Source organism: Desmodus rotundus, chromosome 3, assembly GCF_022682495.2.
Source record: "Desmodus rotundus isolate HL8 chromosome 3, HLdesRot8A.1, whole genome shotgun sequence".
In the NCBI taxonomy this organism is placed as follows: Eukaryota; Metazoa; Chordata; class Mammalia; order Chiroptera; family Phyllostomidae; genus Desmodus; species Desmodus rotundus.
In genome coordinates, this window is record NC_071389.1 from 80,647,924 (window position 1) to 80,675,129 (window position 27,206).

The 27,206-nt window shown below is 40.5% G+C and overlaps 1 protein-coding gene and 1 non-coding gene across 7 annotated transcripts in view; one reads left to right on the plus strand and one right to left on the minus strand.

Moving 5' to 3' along the window:
• Positions 1-27,206, minus strand: part of HIVEP1 (HIVEP zinc finger 1) — a 143,874-nt gene that overhangs the window by 113,210 nt on the left and 3,458 nt on the right. For 2 of the 6 annotated variants that reach the window (XM_071220969.1, XM_024565617.4), the window contains exon 2: positions 22,906-23,048. In XM_071220969.1, the coding sequence (XP_071077070.1) occupies positions 22,906-22,945 (40 nt within the window). In that variant the 5' untranslated portion in view covers positions 22,946-23,048. The other 4 variants (XM_053920275.2, XM_053920274.2, XM_024565618.4 and 1 more) reach the window with 4 other exon arrangements.
• LOC112309421 (small nucleolar RNA SNORA28) lies at positions 6,302-6,425 on the plus strand. The gene has a single exon (XR_002975233.1). It is a non-coding gene; the product is annotated as a small nucleolar RNA SNORA28 (small nucleolar RNA).

Consider the following 27,206-nt stretch of genomic DNA (forward strand, 5'->3'; position numbering starts at 1 on the left):
AGGTACAAATTCAATTTTAAATTAATTAATGGTTAATTTAGTTTTTCTCCTGAATGGGATGCTAATGAAAAAAGTTTTCAATATACTAATCTAGTTCACACCTAAAGACTTACAAGTAGTATAAAAAAGATCTAATTTATAAGTTCTGAACTAAACTCCAGACACACAGCACGGACCCTGAGGCTGTCTCTTTGGCCTGGAATAGTTTAACTGTTGTCAGTATCAATTTCAACTGTTACTAGCTAACTACTGGTATAAACACTCAAACTATTAAATAATCACATTCAAATGTTAAACTTCCTCTGAACTGTTAAAAACGAATCTAACAATACACATTTTGAGCAACACTGCTAATACTGTATGCATATATTTAAACTTAGCAAGTGTATTCAAATACTTTTCCCCAAAATATTCAAAACATGTCCAAATTTAAAAACTTCCAAGTTTCTAAGACAATTCCGAACTTATTCAAACTCAAAATTCACTCTTCTTTGCTGTTATGCTGGCAATTAAATATTTATATTTTGCTTACAAGGCCCAAAGCTATGTTTTACTACCTCACACCCGTGAAAATCTAGTCAAGGGGGCCTCTGTTCCATTCAGCAATCATCTCTGATTACAATCCCTCTTGTCACTTGGGCCACATTATGAGGCAGTTATAAAATGTCTGAGACATCTGCTACGATGCACTTTTATCTTCAAAATTCAATTCACACAAGTTTTCTGTACCAAGCAAAAGGTTATAAAAATTCAATGTTTCTTGCTTCATAAAGAACATGAAATAATCAGTATATTAAGCATATTAATACTACTTTTTCCCAGTTGCCATAGCTTCCTTCTAGAAAAAACAAAACAAAGTACTGTGGTACAATGTCCAAAATCCATGGATAATTTAAATCGACAGTCAACATTTAACAAGTTATATACATCCAAATATTTCTTTATGAAAGACAAATAAGGCAAGAATAAAATCAATGATCCTTTGCTGTGTGGTAGGACTAAATTCTTAAGAGAAAAAGTGATTTCATTTTAAATGTTTCTTATCTTTTAAGAGGATTATCTTCTGTGAACATTATAAAAGATTTGCACCACCTGGTGGAAAAGCAAAGATTCAAACACAGTTAAATCTCTTTATTACAGAGCATTGTCTCAGGTCTTCTTGGATCAAAAACCCTTTGAGGACACAGATGAAAGGCCTGGGTCCCCTCCTCTACCAAAGCAGGGATGTGAATGCATCCTCACAGCAGGTGCGCACCCAAACAAACAAATATTAAGTACTTTCAGCAGCTCCTGGGATCCCGCAACAGAAAACCGTCATCTTTCTTTTTGTTTGTATTTCCTCTTAGCTGCCCAGAATCTGAATCCTTCCTCCATACTTGGAAAACCCACCACTGGGTGAGTCCTGGTGGGCAGCCAGGCCCTCCTTCCTCTCCCCAGGGCCACAAGGCCAGATGCTGGCCCTCCGTGACATCTAGCCACGGGGTGTGGCTGGGCAGCCACGGCACACTCGTGCACACTGCACGGCAGCAGGACACTTAAAGGGTTGGTGCTCCCACCGTAAGTGGCAGGAGTGTTCCTTGCCATGACCTCACAGGTTCTGGCTGCGGACACAGCTCCCTACCTGTCTTAAAAACAGATATACACCTGTGTGGGCCATTATGTGAGCCATCCGATATCCTTCCAAAGAGTAACTTCTCTGAGTTAGAGTATACTTCTGTTCTTTGCAATCACAAATTTCCACTTTATTATAAGCCTTCCATCCTCAATCAACCAATCCCATGGCCTTCTTACCAACCTATAGCCAATGGATCAAATGAGATTTAAAGAGATATTGGAAGTGAAGAGGCTGACAAATTTAAGAATATTGCTATTAGAACTGAAGCAGGATTCCTACAAGCCAACCCAAAGAGGCTTGTTTACCGGGGTAGCTTCCATATGGCCTAGCTAGTATTTGAGGCAGCAGGCATAGTTTCTAACAAAGGTAACTGGCAAACATTTAATGAAAGGAAAGTGGTACAAAAAACCAGATGTCACAGAAACAAAGGACAATGCCTGTCGATATATGCATGTTTTCAATCAACAAAACAGAGGTCGGTACCTCCTTCCCTTTAGGAGTGGCCACATGAGGACAAGTACACCAATGTTCCCTCAGCACACCTGACTGCGCATTATAATTTGAAAAAGAAAACCTTAATTTTCTTTTTTCTTTTTCTTAATCCTCATCCGAGGACATCTGCATTGATTTGAAGGTGGGGACGAGGGAGAGAGAGACAGATACATCAATGTAAGAGAGAAACATCAATCGGTTGCCTCCCGTACACAACCCAACCTGGGATCAAACCCGCAACTGAGACAACTGCACTTGTTCAACAACTATGAAAATGGAGCACAACTAACCAGACAAACAATGTATGCCGTACTCTGAAAGAAGAAAAGCTGCGTGAAACGAAAATGAGGCAGTCTTTTTCCATCCTTCCAATGACATGCACACCCATCCTACCTACTCTGTGCCCCTACACCGCTCCTCACTGTTAAATTAACCCTGGAAATAAGAAGGTGCTTGTAAACTACACACATCCCCCCAAGACTCACACATCATGCCTTCATTCACACAGTCGACTCTGCTCAGATGATCTTCCCAGATGATCCAGCCAACTCCTCATCATTCTACAAGACCCAGCTCACACATCGTCTTCTCTGGAGAGCCACTCCTTTAAAATGGTGTTAGCCGCTTAAGCACCATAATACAGAGTCACCAAAGAAGCTTTGCACTCTGGGCTCTGAGCAGGGCCCAGAACACAGCCTGATGAATTAAACTAAAGAGCCACTTAGCAATGCTCAATCAACGTCTGAAATAATTTAAAATTCTCATATTGCTGTCACCCTAACAAAAGCATTTCTACAAAGACCATATAAGAGAATATTCTGTACTACACCATATTTTACATTCAGCAATCGTTTATCGTGCTTCTCCAGGATCTCAAAAACTATCATTTTAAAAGTCTGTTGGTATAGAGGATCAATTTACTATTCTAATTTAAAGAGCATTCAAGTCACTTCCACTACTTTACTATTAAAGATAACACTAAAATATCTCTGAGCAAATATTATTTTGCCTCTAATAATTTCTTTAGGATAAGTTTCAAGAAATAAAGCATCTGGATAAGGAGGTTTATTTCAAGTGGTTTAATACTCAGGTATAAAGCTCCACCACATCATCAGCAACAAATGACTACATCTGTCCACACAACCTCAGGAGAGATGAGTATTAAAACAAGTGTCAAACGCACTGGTAAATAAGAATTATCTCCACACTGTCCCCATTTTATTCCTGACAGTTTTTCAACATATTACGTGATCATTTATAATTTCCTTTGTCTATTATTTCCTCTTACATATTAGAATAAGCTACCTTTTTAATATTAACTTTGTCTATCAGCTCTGAGATACCTTTTTATATCTGCATTCTAATTCTCTAAACCTCAGATTGTAATCTCCCGAGGGGTCTGAATGTTCTTGTATATCTTCTACTTTTTTTCCTTTATTTTGATTTTTCTATATACCTACTCTTTAAAATTTAGTTTGATCTGTAGGGTAAAATTTCAGAGCTTTACCCCCAAACACCTACTCAGTTAATGCCAACATTATTTTCAATTTTTTTTCTTTTTTTTGAGAGAGGGGAACCGAGGGAGAAAAAGACAGAGAGAAACATGGATGTGAGAAAGGAACACTGATGGGTTGCCTTTTGTATGTGCCCCGACTAGGAATTGAACTCTTAACCTTCCATTTCACAGGACACCATCCAAGCAACTGAGCCACATCAGCCAGGGCCCAGCACTGTTTCTAAATGTTCCTTCCCTATCTATGTGTGTATGTTTTAAATGTGTATAAGAATAATTCCAAAATTATAAATGTTAAAAAATAAGATTCACATTAGAAATAGATTCTGGAAACAACCAACTTTGCTGATATTCAAACAAGACCATAAAACAAAGTCTACATGAAAAATAAAATAAACTATATGCAATTTTTCACTATAATTAGATTTATTTAGATTTACCTGTTAACGGGTCCCGACACTCCAGCTCTCTGAACTGTTATTATTATGTCATTAAAAAAGAATAGAAAATCATGATCATAATTTTTTCCTAAAACAGTAAAGTATATAAATTTGAAAAGGATAATGAATTATTTAAATGCTACCTTGTCTTCACTTTCATTAAGTCCTATTGGCAGAATTCTATAGAACAAATATGAATAGTATTGGAAAAATTTAGCTGTTCAACTGTACACACTCCAACTGTATCCTTCAAATAACGTGGAAATATGAAGAACAGCTTTCACTGTTACAGATTAACGCACAGGTCAATCTGTGCCAAGACCACAGAACTGAATGCACTCATACACACACAGACTCTGCTGTATAGGCTTACATATTTCATATAGCTAAAAATAATAATACCAACATCCATGAGGTGTCAGTAGTTCTTCATACATTCGTAGCAAGGTCTTGGTTCACACAAATGGTATTTTTCCCAAATCTAATATGTGCAGCCCCTGAGCTTACTAGTAAGTTTTTCCAGGATATTTTTGCTGAGATCCTGCACTTACAGGGCTTTTCCAGTGACAGGTCAGGTCAGATGCCACATGGAGCCTGGCCCAATCCTCACGCAGAGCAATCACACCCAATGTCCAAACTACTGTCCTTAGCCAAGTCTCTCACCACTGAATTCATCTTTCTTCTCTTTCAGGCTCCCATAATGACAGGAAATCAGAAATATTGTGTGTGTGTGTGTGTGCATTTGTACAGGTTTTATGCACTAAAATGGGGACACAAAAAAAGTAAAGAGAATGCCTGGGGTTTGGAGTAGCTTTCCCATTGAACCAGAAAGCACTACTTCCCTTCCCAGTCTCTCCTGGCAGCTCTAGTCACCCCATGGCACTTCTCACTTCGCACGTGTTATGGTCAGGAGCTTGTCTTACCACTCCTAGTGAACAGCAGGGCCTTGGAGGCTCGCACTTCTGCCAGAGACACTTTGGCATCCTCCACAGAACTCAAACCAGGCCTTGCATGGTTTTCCTGAGCACACAAGAAAAAATACCCAATCTACCCCAAACGAAAAGTCTCAACCCTTACCTTATTCAATAAAACTTTCTTAAAAATTTATCATAGGTACAATTGCCAAAAATACGGTTTTAAAAGCCTAAGGGGGGAAAGGTAATCATTTTTATAAACCTGCTATAGACCCATCTCAAGAAATACACTTGTATCAGTGTTTTCATAGAAATAACATTCATATTATAACCCCACACTTCATTCTTGTAACAAATGCAGGTGCTAAAAGGCCATTTAATGTTTACAAAATCCATTAGTTCACTACGGAACTTTGGTTGTATCATGTTTGTTAGGGTATGTATGCGTTGTTAAATCAGACATCATTCCAGACAGCACAGGGCCGCAACTCTACGTGCCAGGTGACTATAAAGTGTCTGCATAATCTCACCACCCACGTAACCCGCAACTTCCTGATTTCACCTGACAATGAAGGAGCTCTGAATCCTGATTTCTTGTACCTCTAGATTCTGCAATGTCAATATTGTAAAATGTATAGCTATCAAGTACTTTATTTTCAAGAATTACTCTTAATAAACACAGTATCCACAACAAACACATTCTTGAGAAGACATTAAAAGACTCCAAAAAGAAGAGGCAATGTCTAGAAATTTAATTTTTTAAAGTTAAATAAAAAGCATTATAACATATTCTAGACAACTTAAGTAACTTCTGCTAAAGTTAAGTAAAATGTTAAGAGCAATTGTTAACTTCTCAGTTCTAAAACTCACATGAAAACATGGTTATTAAGAGGATCTGGATGTGCCATAGTCCAATCATATCCTCTCTAAAACCAAAAATGACATTAAAACCTGAAATGGAACCAAAGTAACAGTTCCTCCATATTAATTTAAACATCAGGGCACAGCCCTGGCTACACGGCCCAGTTGGAGCATTGTTCCGTGCGTTCAACTCCCAGTCTGGGCACATATCTAGGTTGTGGGTTCACTCCCTGGTTGGAGCACATACAGGAGGAAATCAATGTTTCTCTCTCACATCGATGTTTCCTCCTTCCTTCCCTCTCCCTTCTTTAAAAAAAAGAAAAGAAAAAAAAATCAATGGAAACACATCCTCTGATGAGGCCAATAAATAAGTATCATGAGACAGAGCTTCTGAGGTTGAAAAAAGTGAGCTCTGGTACAGCAAGATCAAAAAAATATTTGGTATAAAAGTCTTTATCTCTATTGCAAGCAACACTGTGGCAGATGATCAAAACTATCTGACACAATTTGATCTTGCTATAGCAACAAAATCTAACCTACTCCAGTGCTCTCTCCTCTATGAGACAAGCCATTATACAGACTTAAACCATGTCTCATAAAAAAAAAAAAAAGTATCTATCTCTACTAGAGACCTTGGCTTGACCCTTCCCAATTGTGACCTGAATTGTCAAGACAATGGACTACCTTCTTTCACTTTACAGGCCTCCCCATAAGACAATCTTAGACACAGTAAATCCTTATTTAAAGATTTCAATGGATTCAAATAAACAACAAAAACAATGTTACCATAGGCTAATTGACATAAACAGGAATAAGTCCCTACAGCATCTCATCAAAGTTGTAACAAAACGACTTTATTCTAGGACCTGCTGTAAATATAAGCTCATTCACCATAAAGTGGCCATAGAAAGTTTCATTGTCACTTATAAGCACATAAAATTTAGACTTTAGAAAAGAAATCACTAGGAAATATTGGGATCATTTATCTGGAAAGAGCACTGAACCAAATGGTACTCTGACAAAAATAGAGTATATGCGTCATTCAAATACAAAGTACCAATATTATTCTAAAAGGAAAAGAAAACTTAAAAGTAGAGCTAGGTAAATAAAGAAGTAGAGAATCTGATAAAAGGAAAAGTTACCAAATTATATTCCCAACCACAACCTGTTGGATGGGTACTCTGGCACTCACTGAATGCCTACTACATGCCAGATATTGTAACTATGTTATATTTACTCCTCACAGAAGTCATCAGGTGGGTCTCATTCACAATTTAAGGTGAGGAAACAAAGACTCAGAAGGATCAAATAACCTTCTGTAAATGACAGATCCAGGCAGTCAGAGAATCAAGATTCAATCCCAATTCCACAACACCAAACTCCAAAGCCCTTGCTTCCATGCCCCCCCCCACCACCCAACTACACTACACTCTCGGTGACAGAAGCTTACATATAAAAGTTATCAGTGGACTAATAGTTATCCGAGTAGTATGGATTTAAAATAGCAATAATGGCTGTAATATATCCTAAAAAAGCACAATCATCTATCTCACTTTGTGTCTTTTAAACAGTAACTAACTAGATTTTCAGCCAAAATAATGGGTTTCTATGAGCAGTTCTAAGTAAGAAGCTTGTCAAAGTACATGGTGCAACTTGATGTTCTCAGGGCTCAGGCCAGTGCCTGCCACCCCAGGATGCTCAGAACACCTTCAGAGAAAATGTAGCAATGACAAAAATAAGAGGTTGACAAATCTCTAAAATACACCGTAAGAAAGAAGCTAGACGAAACTCAAAAACAAGCAATTCAGCACTCTGGAAATCAACCAAAGCCATATACAAACTGAGATGTGTTTCTCCGTGAAAAGTACTGAACTTCAAGTAAGATCAACACAGCACAAGCCTATGGCATTTCTGCTTGAGACTGTTTCCAACCCCTTGCCACCAACTCCATCAGAGCAATAGCTCAACTGAGAGAGGTGAGCTAAGAAAGCCAACAGCTTCACGGCCACTGCCAGGCCAGGCTAACTATGGAGCCTAGAAATGGAGCCTTGTCCCTTAAAGTGGCAATTCCATCAGCAAGAAAGCACCAAGGCTTGAGGGTCTGCTACCTGACCTGAAGTCTTGTTAGGGGCAAGCACGAAACCAGGTAACTAGTCAAGTTTTAACAGGGAGTTCCGTGTGGGAGGTGAGGCAACTATAGTGCCCTTGATAAACTCTCTATGGACATCCCAGGTTGGCCAGAGATTCTGCACATGCATCGCAGACACCAGAGAGGGCTCGTACCAGCCACATATGCCTTGCTAACAGAAATCACACCTACACACACACACAGATGCAACGGTGTCCAGCTGAAGGTAAAAGCCACAGCAGACGTGAAAAGTGCCTGAAATTTGACGGTGCCCCCCAAATCCACACACAGATCCATCAGCAGAATGTGAAAGATTTAGTGATTTGAGGTCAACCTCTGATCGACTTTGCTGGAACACAAAACTATGCTTCCTCAAGGGTAACCCCTAGGAAGCAAGGCTTTCAAGCAGCAAGAAAACATACAAACAAAAACCAAAAGTTATTACAGACATCAGCAGCCATGCAATATGGGAGAGACAGCCTTCACAGGTTTATTCCAGGCAAATTTTTAAACAAAATAACAACAAAAATAACAACTCAGGAGCAACAGGAATCAGAATCCAGAATTGCTAAATTCCATTATCTTTAATGTAAAATACCAAGGAAAACTTGGGAGTCATGAACAGAAACAAGGAAGTGTGGCCCAAACTCAGGGAAAAAAGCAGTCAACAGAAACTGTTTGGAGTGTCTGCAAATGTTGGATTTAACAGTTTAAGACTTCAAAGTAGCTATTATATGAATATGTAAATTTAAAGAACTAAAGAATACCATGCTTAAAGCATTAAAAAAGTATGACAATGATAACTCAACAAATAAAGCATCTCGATAAAGAGATGTAAATTATAAAAAAAGAGAACCAAATGGAAATTCCAGAGTTCAAAAGTACAATAAATAAAACTTAAAAATTACTATAGGGGCTCAACAGTAAATGTGAGCTAGCACAAGAAACCAATCAGTACAGTTGACGATAGCTCAACGGAATTTAAGCAATCTCAGGAACAGAGGGAAAAAAGATCAAAGAAAAATGAACAGAACCTCAGAGAGCTATGAAACGACCTCGAGCATAGCAACATATTTGTAATGGGAGAAGAGAATGAAGTGGCAAAAACATTTCCAAAATAATGGCCTACAACTTCCCAAATTTGATAAAAAAGCAAAATGACTAATCTCCATATCCTCGAAGTTCAACAAAAGTCAAAAAAGGTAATACAAAAAAAAATCCACCCCTAAATGGATAGTATTCAAACTGCTGAAAGACAAACAGCCAACAGATATATGAAAAAGAAGGTCGACTTCACTAGCTAATAGGGAAACGCAAATCAAAACTACAGTGAGACCCTACCTCATACCTGTGAGAATGGCTACTACCAACAAGACAGGTAATAAGTGCTGGAGAGGTGACAGGAGTGTAACCTGGCACAGCCACTGTGAAAAACAGTATGGCAGTATGTCGGTTGCTCAAAAGATTAAGAATAAAGTTACCATATGACCTAGCAATCCCTCTTCTGGGTATCTCCTGGAAAATTTAAAAACATTTATTCACAAAAAATAATGCACCCTTAAGTTCAATGCAGTGTTATTCATGGTGGCCAAGACATGGAGACAACAAAAGAGTCCTTGAATAAAGGACTGGATAAGGAAGATGTGGTACATATGTACAGTGGAATACCACTCGGCCATCAGAAAAGATGAAATACTGCCATTTGTGACAGCACGGAGGGAGCTTGAGAATATTATGCTAAGTGAAATCAGTCAAAAAAAACTAAAAACCATGATTTCACTCATGTGGAAAATAAAACTGAAACTCACAGTCACATGAAGAGCTGGGGGGATAGTAAAAGGCAAAGGGGGACAAATACATAGTGATGAAAGATGACATGCCTGTGGGTGGTGGGTTCACAATGCAATATGCAGAACACGTGTCATAGAAATGTACACTTGAAACCTATATGATCTTATTGACCAATGTCACCCCAATAAATTTAATAAAAATTAATTTTTTTAAATTTAAAATAGAAATAACAACAATTACATTAATGTGAAAGGAACAAACACCCCACTGAAAAGGCACACTGTCGGACTGGATAAAAGACCTATTTCGACAGCACGCTGTCCACAGGAGGCAAACCGTAGCTGCCAAGTAAAAGGGTAGGGAAAGATATGCTGTGCACACAGTAACCCTAAAAGAGCTGGAATCTCATTATCAGGCAAAACAGATGTGAACAATCAGTCTGACCTAGTGACATTTAGGAACACTCCAGTTCACTGCGGCCTTGGACATGGTTACTTACAACATTATTCGTAACAACCCAAACACAAGAACCATCCAGATGTCCATCAACTGGTGAAGAGATAAACCAGATGTGATACACTCATACGATCGAATATTACTTAGCAATAAAAGGTAACAAAAATCTTGATTCATGCTATGGTATAGATGAATCTCAAACATTATGCTAATTGAATGAAAGAAGCAGACATAGAAGACTACAGATTGTATGATCCCATTACATCAAGTGGCCAGAAGAGGCAACTGTAAAGAGCCAAAAAGCAGACCAGCAGTTGCCTGGGGCCAGCGATGAGAGTTAACAACTGACTACTACCAAGCTCAGGAAAACTCTGGGGATAATGGGCATGTCTGCAACTGGACTGTGTTAAAGAATGCACAGTGCTGTAACTTTAATAAATATCACTGAACTGTCCACTTGTAATGGGTGAATTTTACTGCATGTAAATTTTATCTTAACAAAGCTGTAAGAAAAAATATATTATGCATTGGTTTAACTAAGACAACAAACTACTGCCTGAAGACTTAAAAAGGCATTCCTCTCCTTCATGAAAGAGCTTACCATCGAATACAAACTTAATGCAAACTCCACCTGATCTAAAATGCTCGTGTGAATGCTACCAGCATATTAACGCATCATTTACATGGCATTCATTTCATCAAAAAAAATAACATATCAACATATAGCGGGTCAAATAATACATTTAACCCTTTTCCCATGCAGTCACATACACACACATCTTTAAATATGTTAACTACTGACTATTACCAAACTTCTATGTTCGCTCATCAAATGTTAGCACAACTGTCTGGACTTCCACACGTAAGTCATTATGATTTTTATGTCTTCAACTAGAAATCTCCTAGAAGACAGGGGCAGGGCTGTTAACTCCACAACGTGTCTGACAGGAGAGCAGGGTGCACAGAGGTCCAAACAGAGGCTTCTGAGAGCTGTAGCCAAAGCGGCCCTCCATGTGCACCCCACTTCATGACCACCACAGGCTCTTCCCTTCACTGACAAAAGAAACATGTTAACAGTTATGGATTGTCATACCACTTCTGAGCCATGCCAACCCTGGCATATACTGAAATGAGGAGGCTAATGTTCCACTGTGTGTGTAGAGAAACACTACTTTCAAAAGTATTTCTCAAAATACTCAAATAGTTACCATAAAGTCAGTGAAGCCTATCCTTAACATAAGAGTATTTAAACTTAAGGAAAAACAAAGTAAAACAAAACTAGAACATAAAAATATCACTTTTTTCTACTTGCTTCCATCACACTACCCCAAAACCACAAGCAATAAAGAATTACTTGGAGATTAAAGAAATACCATGGAGATACCATGGGGAATATTGACAATTCAGACATACCATAAATTTAATCACATTCTCAAAAACCTAAGTACAAACTATAATGCCTAATGTGTTAACGGCAGTTATCAATCAGGGGACCTATCCCCTGCTCGGGGCCCCATTTTCAGCACCCCACTCACAGCAGCAGGGCTGCCTCCCAGGGAGCATTTTTCAGAAGGCACTCCTCTCAAAGATGGCTCTACTTTTCTGCAGAACGATCCTTCACAAGATGTTTGGTGTACAGCACTGTAAGTCATTGCTTATAATATTTTTCTACCACTGGAGTTCAATGTAGAGGTGACTAAAGGAGACAATGCAATTAGAGAAAGGACAGTATTCTACCTTAAACAGCAAGCTCCCTGACGACGTAGGCCTTTGGGTGGGGACCCACAATCCTGGAATCAGAACATCAAGAACAAGTGAATTTTCCTAGAGAAACCAACTCAACCTCTAAGGCTCTCTTTTCACCTTAGAACTACAAGAAAAGGGTCGGCTTCCCAAACAAATGTGAATTCCCTTGTCATGCATGGCAGGCAGGAGACCTCCAAATACAAAAGCAGTAGCTCTAGGATCCCCTATAATTCATTCCTACAGTATCCTCTACGGAAAAGATGACACATTCTTCCTAATTCCTCAAAATAGAGGCTTTTTAAAATGAATACACCAGTTCCCCTCTATTCCTACACAAAGGTCAGCAAACTTTCAGTAAAGAGTTAGAAAATTAATATTCTAGGCTTTGCAAGCCACTCGCAACTACTCAACTCTGCCTCTACAGCACATGGCACAAAAGCAGGCAGAGACAACGTGTAATGATGGGCATGGCTGCATTCCAATAAAACGGTTTTTACAAAGACGAGGAAGATTGGATTCAACCAGTAGACTGTAGTTTGCTGACCTTGCCCAGAATGATAGCTATTAAAGTTAAAAAGGAAATTACAGATCAACATAACCCCACCCCCAAACCCCGCCCACTCCCACACCTTGTTCTCAACAAGAAACTTAATTCCAGTTATGTGCTCAAAGTCATATGGTCCTCTTTTGCTGCTTTATTCATATGCATAGGTGATTTTCTAAACTTAAAGAGCAGAGACTGCCTCATTCTTTCAACCTACCATCATATTTCTTACGTGTCAACAAAACATACCAACTCAACATGGAGGTGTTACTGGTTTTTTTTAAATATACTTAATTTGGGGGGTTGGTTGTAGGTGTACAGCACAACTGAGAGGAATGGACAGAGATTTCTCACATATCCACTCCCCCTACACATGCATGGCCTCCCCCACTGTCAACATCTCCCACCAGAGTGGTACACTGGTTACAACTGATGAACGTACATCGAAATATCATCCTCATCCAAAGTCCACAGTTCACAGTAGGGTTCACTCCTGGTGGTGTCCTCTCTATGGGTTTGGACAAATGTATAATGGCATCTGTCCCCCATGGAGTGTCAGAGTCGTTTCACTGCTCTTAAAGTCCTCCCTGGGAAGGTTGGTTTTTAATTTCAAATTATTATAACATAGTCCCTAGCCTCTAACATACCTTCTGGATATACTCAGCTTAGCATAAAAGAATTCAACTTGGTAATTTAATAATTGTCATAAATAAAACATCTACATATCAAATATTAAGTTTCCTTTCCTCTTCTTCCTTAGTCTCAAAGTCGTTGAGAAATCCACTCTAATCAAGCAAAGCAGATCAACAACCACTTCTATATAATCCCCACCCTGCATTCTTTCTTCTGCCAAAGTCTCAGAACTTATTTTCTCTGCCAGTCTATCCTCTCCTTAAAAACCCATCTCAAAACTTTGCCTCATACAGGTTTTCAGAGAAAACATTAATACCTCTATGTACTTTCTGATTGCTTTTATCCCACCCAAAACTTTTTTGCTCAATTTTCCCTTTGAAAAGTCCATACTGCATGAATTATATTAATATGAATGCATATATTTGTTGCTTATTATTGCCCTTATATCTTTTTCATGTGTTTGGAAACACAAAAACTCTTAGAGGGCAGGTATGTGATTCTACGTATATACACCAGCACCCTCATTGTTCACAGGATTAAAATGGAAGACACAAAATATCCCAACCCTGATCCCTTAAAAGTGGTTCATTTGCCCTTTATCTACATCTGGAATCTGCAAGAGTCCACATATATCTAAAATAGTACTTTTTCTATATTCTTCTGTACTTACTATATGAGGAAAATTATAAAATGTTTCCTTCTCTATTTTCTTTAGAATTTTCATTTATTTATTTATTGTTGTTCAAGTACAGCTGTCTCCATTTTCACCCCACCCATCCTCACTTATATTTAGAATTTTAATGTTTTTATATCAGTTTTCCCAGAAATAGTTTTGAAGTCTTTATGTCCAAAGTTTCAACCGTTATGCTGAGGTTCCCATTTAAATACTGCCATTTTCCACTTTAAACAAAACATCTCTACTTTAAAGTACATAGTACTAAGTAAACCATGTAAGCAAACACGGTGGAACAACTAATTTTTCTCTTTTGAAGAGCCTGGAAATTCCTTCGATGATCTGCGATTACAAATCCAACTTAGAGTAATGCGCACACACACATCTGAAATGGACTTCCGACAATTAAGAACACAGCGGGCTTTGGGGGGGGGGGGTCCTTCAAATTCTGACCTCCTGAGTAACCTCAGCTCCTATGTGCTATGCTTGACAAGATTTATTTTATACCTGGGATGGAAAGCATTTCCAGGCACTTAGAAATCAAGGCAGTTCTTTCTACTAGCAACATTAACAAGTATAAGCTTGAGAGTTAAAAGCAAAAACACTGGAGATGCCTAGCTGTGGGACTCTGGAAAGCTAACCACCTCCCCGAGCCTCATTCCCATGTCTATAAAATCAGGTCAATAATAGTTCCTACCTCACAGGGTTTTTAGGGTTAAATGAGCAAATATGCACCCCCCCCCAAAAAAAACCCACCTTGAATATTGCCTAGAACACACACCTGCGAACAGTTTGGCTCTTTCATCACCATAAAAATAATGCAGCACAACCTTCCTCTTGCAACCAGCCCACAAGAAACCATACTATGGAAAGCAATATGATTAAAAATAAAATTCTAAAGACCATTCCATAAACACCATCTCGAACAGGATACAAATAAGCTGCTCAAAGTCAATTCACCCTGAACATCTCTGGCTAACTTTGTCATCTGTAAAATGAACTAAATGACCTCTAAGGTCTGTCCTTCTCAGCAGTAAAATCTGGATAATTCCCTTGGAGAGGCATGTAAGAAACTAGCACCATAAGAGAAAACTCCCTGGTACACTGGCATTGTTTAACTACCTGTGCGTCAGTTCAGTTCAATTTTATTTAAACTGTCAAACACTGCCCCAATTTTATGTTTAATCTATATTTCTCTGAATACTGTAACTATTAAGCAGTTGTATGATGATCTCATCTTTTTCTTCAGGGACCAATCTGAAAGAGTTGGAAGATAAGCACATATAAGCACACTTCAAAATGCAAAATAAGTATATTTGAGTAAATTCACAGTCTAATCAGATAGGCACCCAGGAGTACTTTATGTATGTAGATAAGTACCATAAAAATCAAGCTTTGCATCAAAAAGTAGTTTCACACTTAGTGACTGCTATTCTAATTACACTGTAGCCAACTACTTTGTTATTATTATATTTTAAAAAAATATATTTGCATGGCTGCATAGCCTTAGAATATTTTCTAGAATAAAATTCATCATGGAAGATTTCTAAGAACCTTCTGAAAACTTTTCATTTTAAAGTTGAAAAAAAAAAGTCAACATTAATGCAACGCTACACCATGTATAAGCTTAAACCCAATGGTCAAGACCTTCCTTCTGAAGGACTGACTTGAATAGTAAAAGGAAAGGAGCCTATCTGATTAACAGTTTCTGTGCTACAGTGAATATGGAATAATGGCTAACGGTATTACCAACATCAAGTGCTTTATAATATCTGAGCATCATCTGTAATTGGCAGATTATTGATGTGCAAAAGAATACTGTTAAAATGTTTTAAAAGATTAAATATGTGAATGAAAAAAGGCACTTACTTTATTCATAAAATGTTTTTATAGATAACACAAGAATCAACTTTAACCCAGACTGTTCAAATTATACTACATTCTAAATTCAGAGCTTAAAAATTGTAGGTATACGATGAGAGATTTTATGCACATTATGCTTTTTTCTACTCTATGGTGAGATAAAATTATACCTCATCAGAACATATTTTGTGCAAAGATGTTCTAAAATAAAATAATTGCTCTAATTAATTGTATTATTACATTTTGTATTTGCTATTAGAAAGAAAAAAGCATTTGGTTAATAAGCATTCAAAAAGTATCAACTAAGTTCTCAACATGAGAACTTATTTTCAACTTGAGCTGAAAAATAATTATCTGAAAAAAAAAAAACCAGGAGGCTTGCTATATTCAATTTTTTCTCCTATTTTTACCCTAGGCAAACTGAATAATATCAGCTACTTACACGATAGCTCCTAATAACTTCAAACTGCTTTTTCACCTACACCATAAAAACCATTTTTAATTTACTGCTTATTTCCTTTCTAGCTACAATTGTGTACAAATTTTTTAATAAGCCATAGGGTTCTTTTCTCTACAACATTTCTGATTTCTCAAGTATCAAGGCTGTGAGCTTAAAATTGCAGACCTAACATTCAAATGTAAAAAACAATGCATAAACAGCTGGAATTCTATCTGAAAAATCATCAAAATTAAACCTTCTTTACTCATAAACTCAATAAGAAAATCCCACATAACAAGAAAACAGAAAATTTGATTCACTGTAGATAGTTTTATAAAATAATCACTGCAGTGGGCCCTACACTGATAGTAAGTAAAGATATTTTTATTAATCAGATTAATTCTGAAAACCTAGTTGGGTTTCTCTGGTCTTCACAGAGGAGGGGAGCAGGGGATTGACAGAGGGTACCACCTCAGAACCTAAAGAACATATGGAGGGTTATCAGCAGGGAGGGGGAAGAGTGGGGAAAAAGGTACAGGGAATAAGAAACACAATTGGTAGGTGCAAAATAGGGTAAGGTTAGAAATAGTACAGGAAATGGAGAAGCCAAAGAACTTACATGTACCACCCCTGGACGTGAACTAAGGGGTAGGGGATGCTAGAGGCAATGGAGGTGCAGGGCAGAGGGGGATAAAGAGGAGAAAAAAAATAGGACGACTATAATAGCATGATCAATAAAATACACTTAAGAGAAAAAGAACAGTGATGACTAGAGCACTTCGTTTCAACCCCATGATTGTGACGTTGACATTTTTAAAAACAGTTCAATGATAATAAAAAAAGACCTCTCAATCACCTTCCAGAGAAGTACATACAGACAGAATATTTTGTTAAACTTCATTAAATGTTGTCAAAAAAATGAAGCAAGGTTTGAATGAGTTCAGGTGGACAAATCAAGAAGGCAGCACAGTGGGTCAGAGTCTTCCTTCCCAAATTATTTTCTGCACTGACCGCTCTTCCAAATCCCAATCCTTGAGTAGTCAGGAAAAGAAAGAGACATATCAGTAATCAATACTGAGCACTTTATACAGCATCAAAATGCAGGTAAATATTTTATCAATATATAGGTATTCCCTGTGCCTTCTGTTTGCAAAGCATATGCAACTCCAGAGTTTGACCTAAGCCAGTTTTTTATAGAAAGTGACAACTCTGTATTGAGTGTTTAGTTGTGAGTCTGGCTTTGTGCCAAATGCTTACATTTGCCCTGCTTTCTAATCTTCAAGTATTATCTCTAGTTTACAGACAAGGAAATCAACAATCCAGCTTGTGTAAGGCCACACAGCTAGTCCCTAATAGCCAGAAGCCAAACACTTGACCATTACTACTTTAATTAAAGGACTGAAGAGGTAAACTCTAGGAATCCGAGGGCAAAATCTCATATAAAACAAAGTTAATAATAACTACAGCACATCCTCGGATAGCCTCGTTTGGTTCAAAGTTGTTTCATTACAACTTTGATAAGATGCTGCAGGAACCTAACTCTTGTTTATATCAATTAGCCTATGGTAAAATCAGTTTCATTATATGCAGTTTTGCTTAAAGTTGCACAACCTTCTGAGGGTTTGAGTGAGAACTTACTGTACTTAGTTTATCTGTTCAATTAAAATTTTGCATTATAACAGGTTTATCAATCAGAGACTACCAATTACTGGAAGAAGCATTTGCTCTTCAAGGTTCCAAATGTAAGCAAATTTCATGGAGACCAATCATCTTTAACCCTCCAGTTTGCTAAGGAGCTAACATAAATATTGTTTTGTTGAACACAGACAGATGACTAAAACAGGCTCTTTAGACATGTAATTTATATCCAGATAAGATGACAGACCTGTAGGAGAATAATTATGATGCAATCAATATCAAAAGAGTAAGGTACCCACAGACACAAGCAATGGAGGCCCACTCTGTATTGGGGGAGGGAATGAAAAGGGAAAGAGAATAGCAAAGGGGGAAAAAACTGAAAGAAGTACAATCTTCGGCAAAGACAACTCGCACACTGAGTAAGAAAATGGAGTGGACATGGAAAGGCGGGAAAGAGACCTTCCAGAAAGACGAGAAAGCACAGAAGTGCTGGATTTGCATGCTGAGCTCCTGAAATGGCAATGACTTTTCATCAGACAGGCTGAACAACATAACATGAAGGCCAAACTGTGGAAAGTATGCCTTCGCCAAAATCAGGACTTCGGACTTCATCTTGTAAGGAGATGGGCTCCAACAGACCCCTTGTGTGGATCTGGACTGTGCGCTGAGATTGCCCTTCCAAGTGCTACTTCTCACGTTGTAACAAAACTGTCTCTCAGTGGGAGGAAGTAAGCTTTTTTTTTTTTTTAATTTTTTGCAGTATGTTCAGGGTTAAATGCACTCAACCAATAAAAATGAAAAACAACTATATCAAATTCTCAAAATATGTTTTTCAAAAGGTTAATACTTAGTATTTTCTACACTGATTTCCAATCTTAAAGTCAATGAGTCTTTGAAACCCTAGGCCCAAATTCAACTAATATAGGTTAACATCTATTTTCTTTCTTTCCCCCCAAAGCTTTGAAACACATTCACAATGATAACTGGCAGAGCACAGAAACAGCCCTTTATCTTCAGGGGGCTGACAGGGAGCCCCTGCAAGTCCCCAGCTCCTCCATTCTGTTAAAGAGTACACACAAAGACCTGGAAGGTGGTGGGGATATAATCAGTAAGGAATGACTGCTAGGGAGGGCGGTGCTGCCCTTCTGCTACATTCATCACAACCACACACTGGTGCTCTCTGCCCCGGGATTTTGCCACATAGGAGACCTAGCACAACATGCAAAGTCTTTCCTCTGAACACCAAGTGCTTGTCTCATGCTCTTCTGAAATTCTTATTCAACCACAGGAAGGATATGTAAGTGTTAAACTCTACCCACCTGCATCACCAAAGACAAAGGTTCTGTCTAAGTTTATATACGGCCAAGGGTAAAGAAACTAGAATTCACAAACCACACTCCTACAAACTGAACAGATTACCCATCAAGTTTAACTCTGTTTCATTTATGTCCCAAATTCACGCTCGCCCTCAACATAGCAGTTCTTCTCATACTTTTCCACTAAAGAACCTCTAACATCAGAAGTATAAACTCCATCTCCCTACGGGACCAGAGTCTGGGCATGCGGAATTTTAAATCCATGCACACTCTCTATGCTCCTCCATGATAGATGCCTATACTGTACTCTTTACTTGCATAATGCTTTCATATGTGAATACACACACATATACATATTCTCCCTGAAGTGCAATTGATATTCCAGAAAGTTACATTATGTTTATCCGTGTCTTTGCATATCTACAGGACTTCATCAAACCCAGCTGACTAACCAAGAGTAAGTCAAAGGAAAACTGTATCTTAAGAATTGAAACTACTACAGAAGCATAATTTTTTTGAAAGTATAAATTTTCTATTATTGACCTAAGTAACAAACACAAGACAAATACGTCACAGACTATTTTCCAAGGAAGCCTAAAAAAAGAGGCCATGTGCTAAGTGAACAGCCCCAGCGACAGCATAAGCAGTATGAGCAATGCACTCATCACAGCAAGCTGGGCTGTGACAGACTCCCTTTCCAGTGTTCTGGTTTCCTCTCTCCCCATTTCATAGCTAACTTTATGAGCTAGGTCTTCTGCAAGCCACAGCAGTGGGTCACAAGTAAAGCAAAACAAACATGGTATTCCAACTGTCACAGTGAAATATAAAATAAATGCTGGAAAATTCGTTTTAGTAGCTAATGTTTCCCTTGCTTTAACCACTGAACTGTCTAGGGAGAGAGTCCTCAAACTTATTTTTAGAAGGGAGCAGAAATTTTTAGTGTCATACCTTTGCACTTCTTGCCTTTGTTTTCTCCATTTTTCTAACTGAAACAGCTTTCCATCATTCTTCTCTGCTGAGTAAGCTAAGTACCTGGCTCAGATACCACCTCTTCCATGAAGTCCTCCCATCCCCAAGTCATCGTGACCCCAGCCCTGGGCCTGGAGAGGCTGCAGGTTCCACCAACATGGTTTTAGTAGATTGTCTTGTGTTAATCTACTTTGATCTCTTCTTTGAGTATCTTCATTCTGGAAAATCTCTCCTACCCCCTTTCATTTCCACTGTTTCCTTACTCTGTGTGGGAGTAGTTTCTGCCAAAGAAGATTTCACTTCTCTGAGTTTTTCCCCCTCTGCTATTCTCTTCTCCCCTCATCACCCCTTCCCCCAATGCTCAGTGGGCTGAGAATTCATAACTGCCTTAGTCAAGCAATTTTCTAAACTCTCACTAAAGGGCTGGGATCCAATTTATTTCAAGTTCTCTCAGAAAACTTTAAAAACATTATAATTTCAGAAAATAAGTAAGTTTAATCTTAAAACTTTTAACTACACATACTAAATTTAGGTTCCGATCTGATGGACCTTCACAACCTGATTTCTCCTAATTCTTCCACTGCAATCTCCTACCTCTCTCCCTCCTTCCTTTCTCCCCTGAATAAAACTTCTTATGTACTAGTAATGGAGAAAAACTTAGAGTAGTTTGGACTTCCCAAATTATGTCATGGCTTCTACTCTAGGATGAAATGCACTCAACCTGCCTTGTCAGCTTCTTGGATAATTTCTCGGCCTTAAGAACCCAGTTCAGATGATACTTTTCCTTCCCTAAATCACCATCCTGCCCCATTCCAAACTGGCCACCCACAGCCAGCCACCCACAATCAGGACAAAATGTGATCCCCTGTCTCTGTGCCATACCTCTGTTCTCTCACTGCAGTAATACAGTTATGTGGTCACCTATCTCCCCTCCTCAACTCCTTCCACAGGCCTTTCAGGGTCCATGTCTGATTACCATTTTATCCCCACCACCTAGAACAGTGGTGCATGAAGCTGTTCCACAAATATCTGTTGAGTTTTACACTTCTTTGATATAGAAAAGTATACAGTCTAGAAATATGCATTTCTCAGGACAGTCATGTAATTTAAATTATGAAGTACAGTTGACCATTGAACAAAGCAGAGGTTAGAGGCACCCCACCCCCAAGTCAAAACTCCACAAATAACTTTTGACTCCTCAAAAATTTAACCACTAATAGCCTACTGTTGATAGAAACCTTACTGATAACATGAACAGTCAATTAACACATTTTGTATGTTATATGTACTACATACTGTAATCTTATAATAAAGCAAGCTACAGAAAAGAAATGTTAAGAAAATCATGAGAAAATTTACTGAAAAAAAATCCTCTGCAAGTAAGTGGACCTGCACTATTCAAATACAAGTTGTTCAAGGGTTAACAATATGTATTTTAAACATAAAAAACATTTAATACTTGCAACCTAATGAGTAATACTTCTCGATCAATCATATACTCATTCCTTCAAATTCCTTCAACAAATATCTGGGCTCCTATTAGCTGCCAGGAACTGTGCTGGGCCAGAGCACCCACTAGCCTCCAGGGTGCCTTTGCATATATTGGAACAGGGCAGCATCTCTGGGCAGGTAAATTAGGAAAGTTGGCCCCAGGTCTCCAAATGAACACCTAAGCTGGCATCTGTGGGTGTGGAGGGTCTGCCTACAGTCATGAATGAGAAAAATTCCCTACTTTCCAGAGCTCAGATTCCAGTAAGGGAGACAGGCAAAAACCTGGTCAATTTCAAATGACTCTGAAAAATCAGACTTCAACACACAACTCTTAATGTTCTCTGTGTAAATCCTCACCTCATTAAACACTGGTACTATAATCCATCAATTTGAACTTGGGCTGAGGCAGCCCAGAGAGTTCTAGTACTCTTTTAGCCAGAACACAGTACTATTTCCATATTCAAACAGACCACAGAATTGACCACATTTTCAATTATCACTTTATGGTGATTGGCCTAATTTATTTCACCAAGGAACATTTTCAATTCATCTGTTTGATTTTGTCATTTTTTACCTTGCACGTGCTTAGAATTTTTTTTCTATAATAGGAAATATTTCGTAAGACACTTCACTCAATTTGGAATTATTTAAGAGTTCATTGCTTAATGCTGCTACACTCTTATCCATTAAAATTAAATACAACAGATAATTGCTATTCCCAGCTGACAAAACACATTTGAATATAAATCTTCTTAAAAAACAAGCTAAAATACTCTTACTTTTCTAATATTAAAATATTTCTTCACAGTTAAGGAGAAGCACTCATTTTTGTGTCTTTGTGTAAAATGCATATTATATACATATTTTAGACCAACTGCTTCCTTGTAAAAAATAGGTCAGTTTAATTCCGACTTCTGCAAATAGTGGCCTGAGTTAGTGTCAATTACAACTGTCTTCACTTCTTGTTACTCTAATGTATACAGAGTAGTACAAAAACAAATCTCGAAAGTATGGGGGAGGGGTAAAAACTCCACAGAGATCCAGTTGGCAAAAAAATATCCAACCCTTCATTTCAAATTCCTCAATCCAAATATGGTGCCTGTTAAGACAGAGTAAATCTAAGACTTTAATACCAACATCTAATGGTTAAGAACGCATTGTAATTTTGTTAAATTCAATTAATTCATTCAACAGGTACTTATTAAGCATCTCCTAAGAGACAAGAATTATGCAGGGCAAGTGGAAGTAAACAAGGAAAATGGAACAGCAACCCTGGAGCTCACCTTGGAACAAGGTCAGCATCTAATAAGCTGCCATTCCTGTCACCAGATACCTTATTATAAGATTTACCATCAACCTGACTTTTCTTTAACACCGTCTCACCTCTTAGATTTCTGGGATGAATCTGTTTGGTTCGAGGCATCTTCTTTGATTCAGGGACCCCTTTTTCTTCTTAGAAACTGTAGGAAGAGCAGGTCACAAAAAGGTAGCTCCATAAACTTAATGTCCATCAATTAATCCATGTGCTGAAAAAGAAAAATAAATAAAAATCACATTTGACTACCATCAAAGAAAAAAGACACTTCAAAGGTAATGGCTTAATACAACACTGATCTAAACTCAACAACAGAGGTAACCAAGCTGGAGACTGCTGCAAAAGATTATTTACTAACTTTTAACTAAACAAAGGACATGTTATTTTACCAATATCTGGGCTTTCCCATTAAGAAAATAGAGAAGAAAAAAAACATTTTACCTTTATCAAAAGAGTGAAAAAATTCACTGAATTGTGTTTTAAAGTAATATTACCAAGTACAACTGAAGTACAGCATCAGGCTATAAAAGAAACATGCTGTATACAGAATACGTCTGCCCACCCATAAAGTCTTTGGGGACAGGGATCATGTCTCATTCATCTTATTTCACTGAGTTAATGCAGTTAACATGTAGCTGCTATAGTGGATACTGCCCATTATTCCAGTTCTCCCTTCTACGTTCATGGTAGGACTGTACTTTCTGCCTCCCTGTGTTTAGCTAAAATGTGTGACCAGTTCTGGCTAATGACTTGTGAATGGAAGAAACATGTGTCGTCGTTCCAGACTGAAGCATTTAGTTGTAGAAGGTCCTCCAGAGTTCCTTTCCCTCTGTCATGGGACAGTCACCTCTTCTAGACAGTGCATCTGACATCACAGAGCTGACTCCCACTAAAGCAACACGATCAGGGAGCATAAACAAGAGAGAGACCTTTGTTGTTTCAAGTCACTGAAGTTTGGGGTTGTTTGTTATGACAGCATAAGCCAGTCTGTCCTGACTTAGACATTTAAAAAACAATGATCTTTCCTTTACAGGAAAGAAATAAATACCACATGGAGCAAAAACATGACAACATACCAAGACAGTAATAATCTAAAAACAATCCTCTCTCTCCCCAAATCAGCTGCCTTGGCCTCCTCTTGCATGGTCCTAAAAATTTTAGTTTTAACTTCCTGCAATGTGGCTAATAAGCAAAGCTCATTATTATGATGTTAATCACAAAATGTGTAGTCACTAAAAAAAAAAAAAAAAAACCCCACAAAAAATGGAATAGGAACGCTTTGCATAAAACTTGTTGTATCTGGTACTGTAAGAGAAACAACAAGAGAATACTTACTGGGCACCTACTGTGTGCCTATATGCTTTCTGCACATAACTTAATCCTAATAACTGGTAAGGTAGCTATCATTTATCCATTTTATAGATAAGAAAGTTAAGCCAGTGAAAGGTTAACCAATGTGTCCATGATCAGCAACTAGGGAAAGTGGCACCATGTGACTTGGTTACTCTCAGTGCCTGTTTCCCCTCAGAGTGGAAATAACATCTACTGTCAGGGTTTTATTAAGAGGCTGTGTAGCACAACTCATGACTACATTATTTTGGTGTCAAACCAGACTAGGTTCAAAGCCAGGCTTTACCCCTTACTGTGTTTTGTCCAAGGTACTTAATCTCCCCAAAGACCAGATTTTCCAGCTGTAAAACAAGGGAGTGGTATCCACCTCACAGGGTGTACGGACTAAACCCTGCCTGACACACAAAAATATTCAAATATTAGTTTTCCTTAAGAAAGCCTATATGAGAAAGACTACCTGTAATATCCCAGGATATGGTTTTAGAAATTTATGGTTTCACTGTAACAGAATAGAAGGCTACAGTTAACTTCAGTATCTTGTTATCCCTGATATGGCTAAATGTGGGTACTGACAAAAAATATTTGCAGTTTTTTTAATGCATGGAGAAGAATATGAAAATGATGATCCAATACTATATATGTATTTCATCTAGCACTGTGCTAAATGATCTATAAAAGATATGGTTCCTCAACTCCCTGCAGTAATGATATCCACCATCCAATTCATGAAGCTTCTGATTCAATAGAAAATTTAGAGACATTAGGACCAAATAAATTGTACGCTTAAATACGTTCCTTGTTAAACTTAAAAGCTTTTAAATGGTCACGATATTTGGAAGTTTTTAAAGCGTGAACTCCGACTGTAATAGTCACGTGATTCCCATAAGCTCAGGAGCATAAAATGTAAAATATGCAAATTCCCTGTCAGTAACCGCTTTCTGTTACCCCATTCACTGCCTACCCACTGTCCCTAGCTGCCCATCCCATGTTTAAATTCTAGTGGAGGGCGGAGTGGATATTTTCAAAGACTCAGCAGCACTGTAGCGACCAGGACGAGTGATAAATCATTCCTCTATAGGAAAGAAATAAATACCACATGGAGCAAAAACATGACACGATCAAAAAGCGTAAAGACAGTTGCAAGGAGAAAAACCATGAATGAATGTGGAGGGCGGAGCCTGGGAAAACCCCTCTGCAACGCTGCACTGAACAAAGCACTTCGAACGCCAGGAGGAGGGGTAGGGGGATGGAAGTGGCAGCTCTGGAAGGCGCCTGGAGTGGATGAGGAGAGCAGGAGGACGACGAGAGGAGGCCAGCACTGCCATCCTGAGACTCCTCCTCGCCTCCAGCTCCGCCAGCGCCCCCTCCCCTCCAGCAACAACTCCTTCCCCAGCCTGACCCCAAAGGGAGCCTAATCCGACCCGCGCCTAAACCCACCGCCCTCCTCCCAACTGCTGCAGGCGCGTACTCCCAACCCGGAAAGAAACTACCCAGGTGGTTGGGAGTAAACAGGGACTTAGAGCAAAGAACGAAAGGAAAAGAAAGCCACAAAGCCGTGAGGTTGGGAAGGCGAGGCCTGGTCTCCCTCACCCCCCACCCTCTTGCAAAATGCGTCTGCGGCTGGAACGCGGCTGGGAAGGCTGGGTCCCTCCGTACCTGCTCAGCTCGCAGGACCTCAGCTCGGGCCGCTCGCGCGCGGCGAGGGCGCCCAGAAGTGGCAAGCGTCTCCCGCACGCAGCCATCCCCTCTGCAAGGTCGGCGGTTGCACACACACGCATAACACACGCGCTCCCGCACGCCCCCCGCCCGCGGAGGGGGATGTGGTCCTGCCCACCCCACAGCACCCCGCCGCCCTCCCCGCTGCAGCGCCTCCGCCGCGGAGCCCGCGCCGAACCTGCTGCCAGGACGCCCGGCGGAGCGGCTGCCTCTGCAGCCGGCCCAGGAGCTGCGCTGTTGATGGCGGCGCCGCAGCTCGGAATCTCCACGACCCCCGCGCGGCGGCGGCGGCGGCGGCGCCAGGGAGCCTTCCTTCACTTGACAACCCCAAACACAAACATAACCTCCTCCTGCGGCTGCTCCCGGCCCCCGACTCCGTCACCCCTCCCCGCCGCCGCCGCCGCCCCAGCAGCAGCCACACTAAAGGCCGGCGACTGGCACTCACACCACCCAGCACTGAAATACTAAACAGGGGAGCCGGCCGGGGGTCCGGGGGGGGGTGAAGCTCGGGGAGCGCGGGCGGCGGCCGCAGGCTCCCGGCAGTGGAGACTGGCGCGCTCGCTGACGCCCCCGGCCGCGACGAGACCACCGCGGGGGAGAAGAGTCCGGGGAGGGGGGGCCGGGCGGCGAGGCCCGGAGCGCGCACCGCGACGAGGCGAGACGGGGCGGGCGGCCCCCTGGGACCTTGGGACCGGGGGCGAGGAAGGCGGACGCGGGTTTTACCTCTCCCCGGGACAGAGTAGGGCACGTTTAGCGTCTTTAGGGGCGACGGGAGGAGCGCGGGCCGGGCGGCGCGGGGGAGGGAGGGCGAAGGTCCCAGGCTTTCCCGCGGGTGGGCGGGGCAGCAGGGGATCCCCGGGGGCGGGAGCGGGGAGGCCTCCGGCTGCGACCGGCTGTCGGAGGAGGGGGCGTCCCCTGGTGGGGACGGAGGCAGTAGCTCCGCGGGGTAAGGGCGGAGGTCACCCCGGGCGCGGAGGCCCAGCAGGACCGGCGCGGCCACCAGCCCAGCCCTCGGATAGGGGTAGGGTGGCTGCCCCACCTCGGGCTCGCGCGGAGCCCGGAACCCCGGGTCTCCCCGGCGGGGCGGGCCCGAGAACGCGTCTCACCCCGTCGCCGGCCCGCGGCTCCGCCCCACCGGGCCGCCGCAGGGACGAGAAAGGGGGCGGAAGGAGGCAGCGGCGCTCCCGGGGGGAGGGGCTGGGCTAGGGACTCCAGGGGCGGGAGTCCGGGGTCGCGCCGGCTCCGGGGCTGGCCCGGCGGGGGCGCGGGGACGGAGGGGCGGGCCTGGCCGGTCACGCGGTCC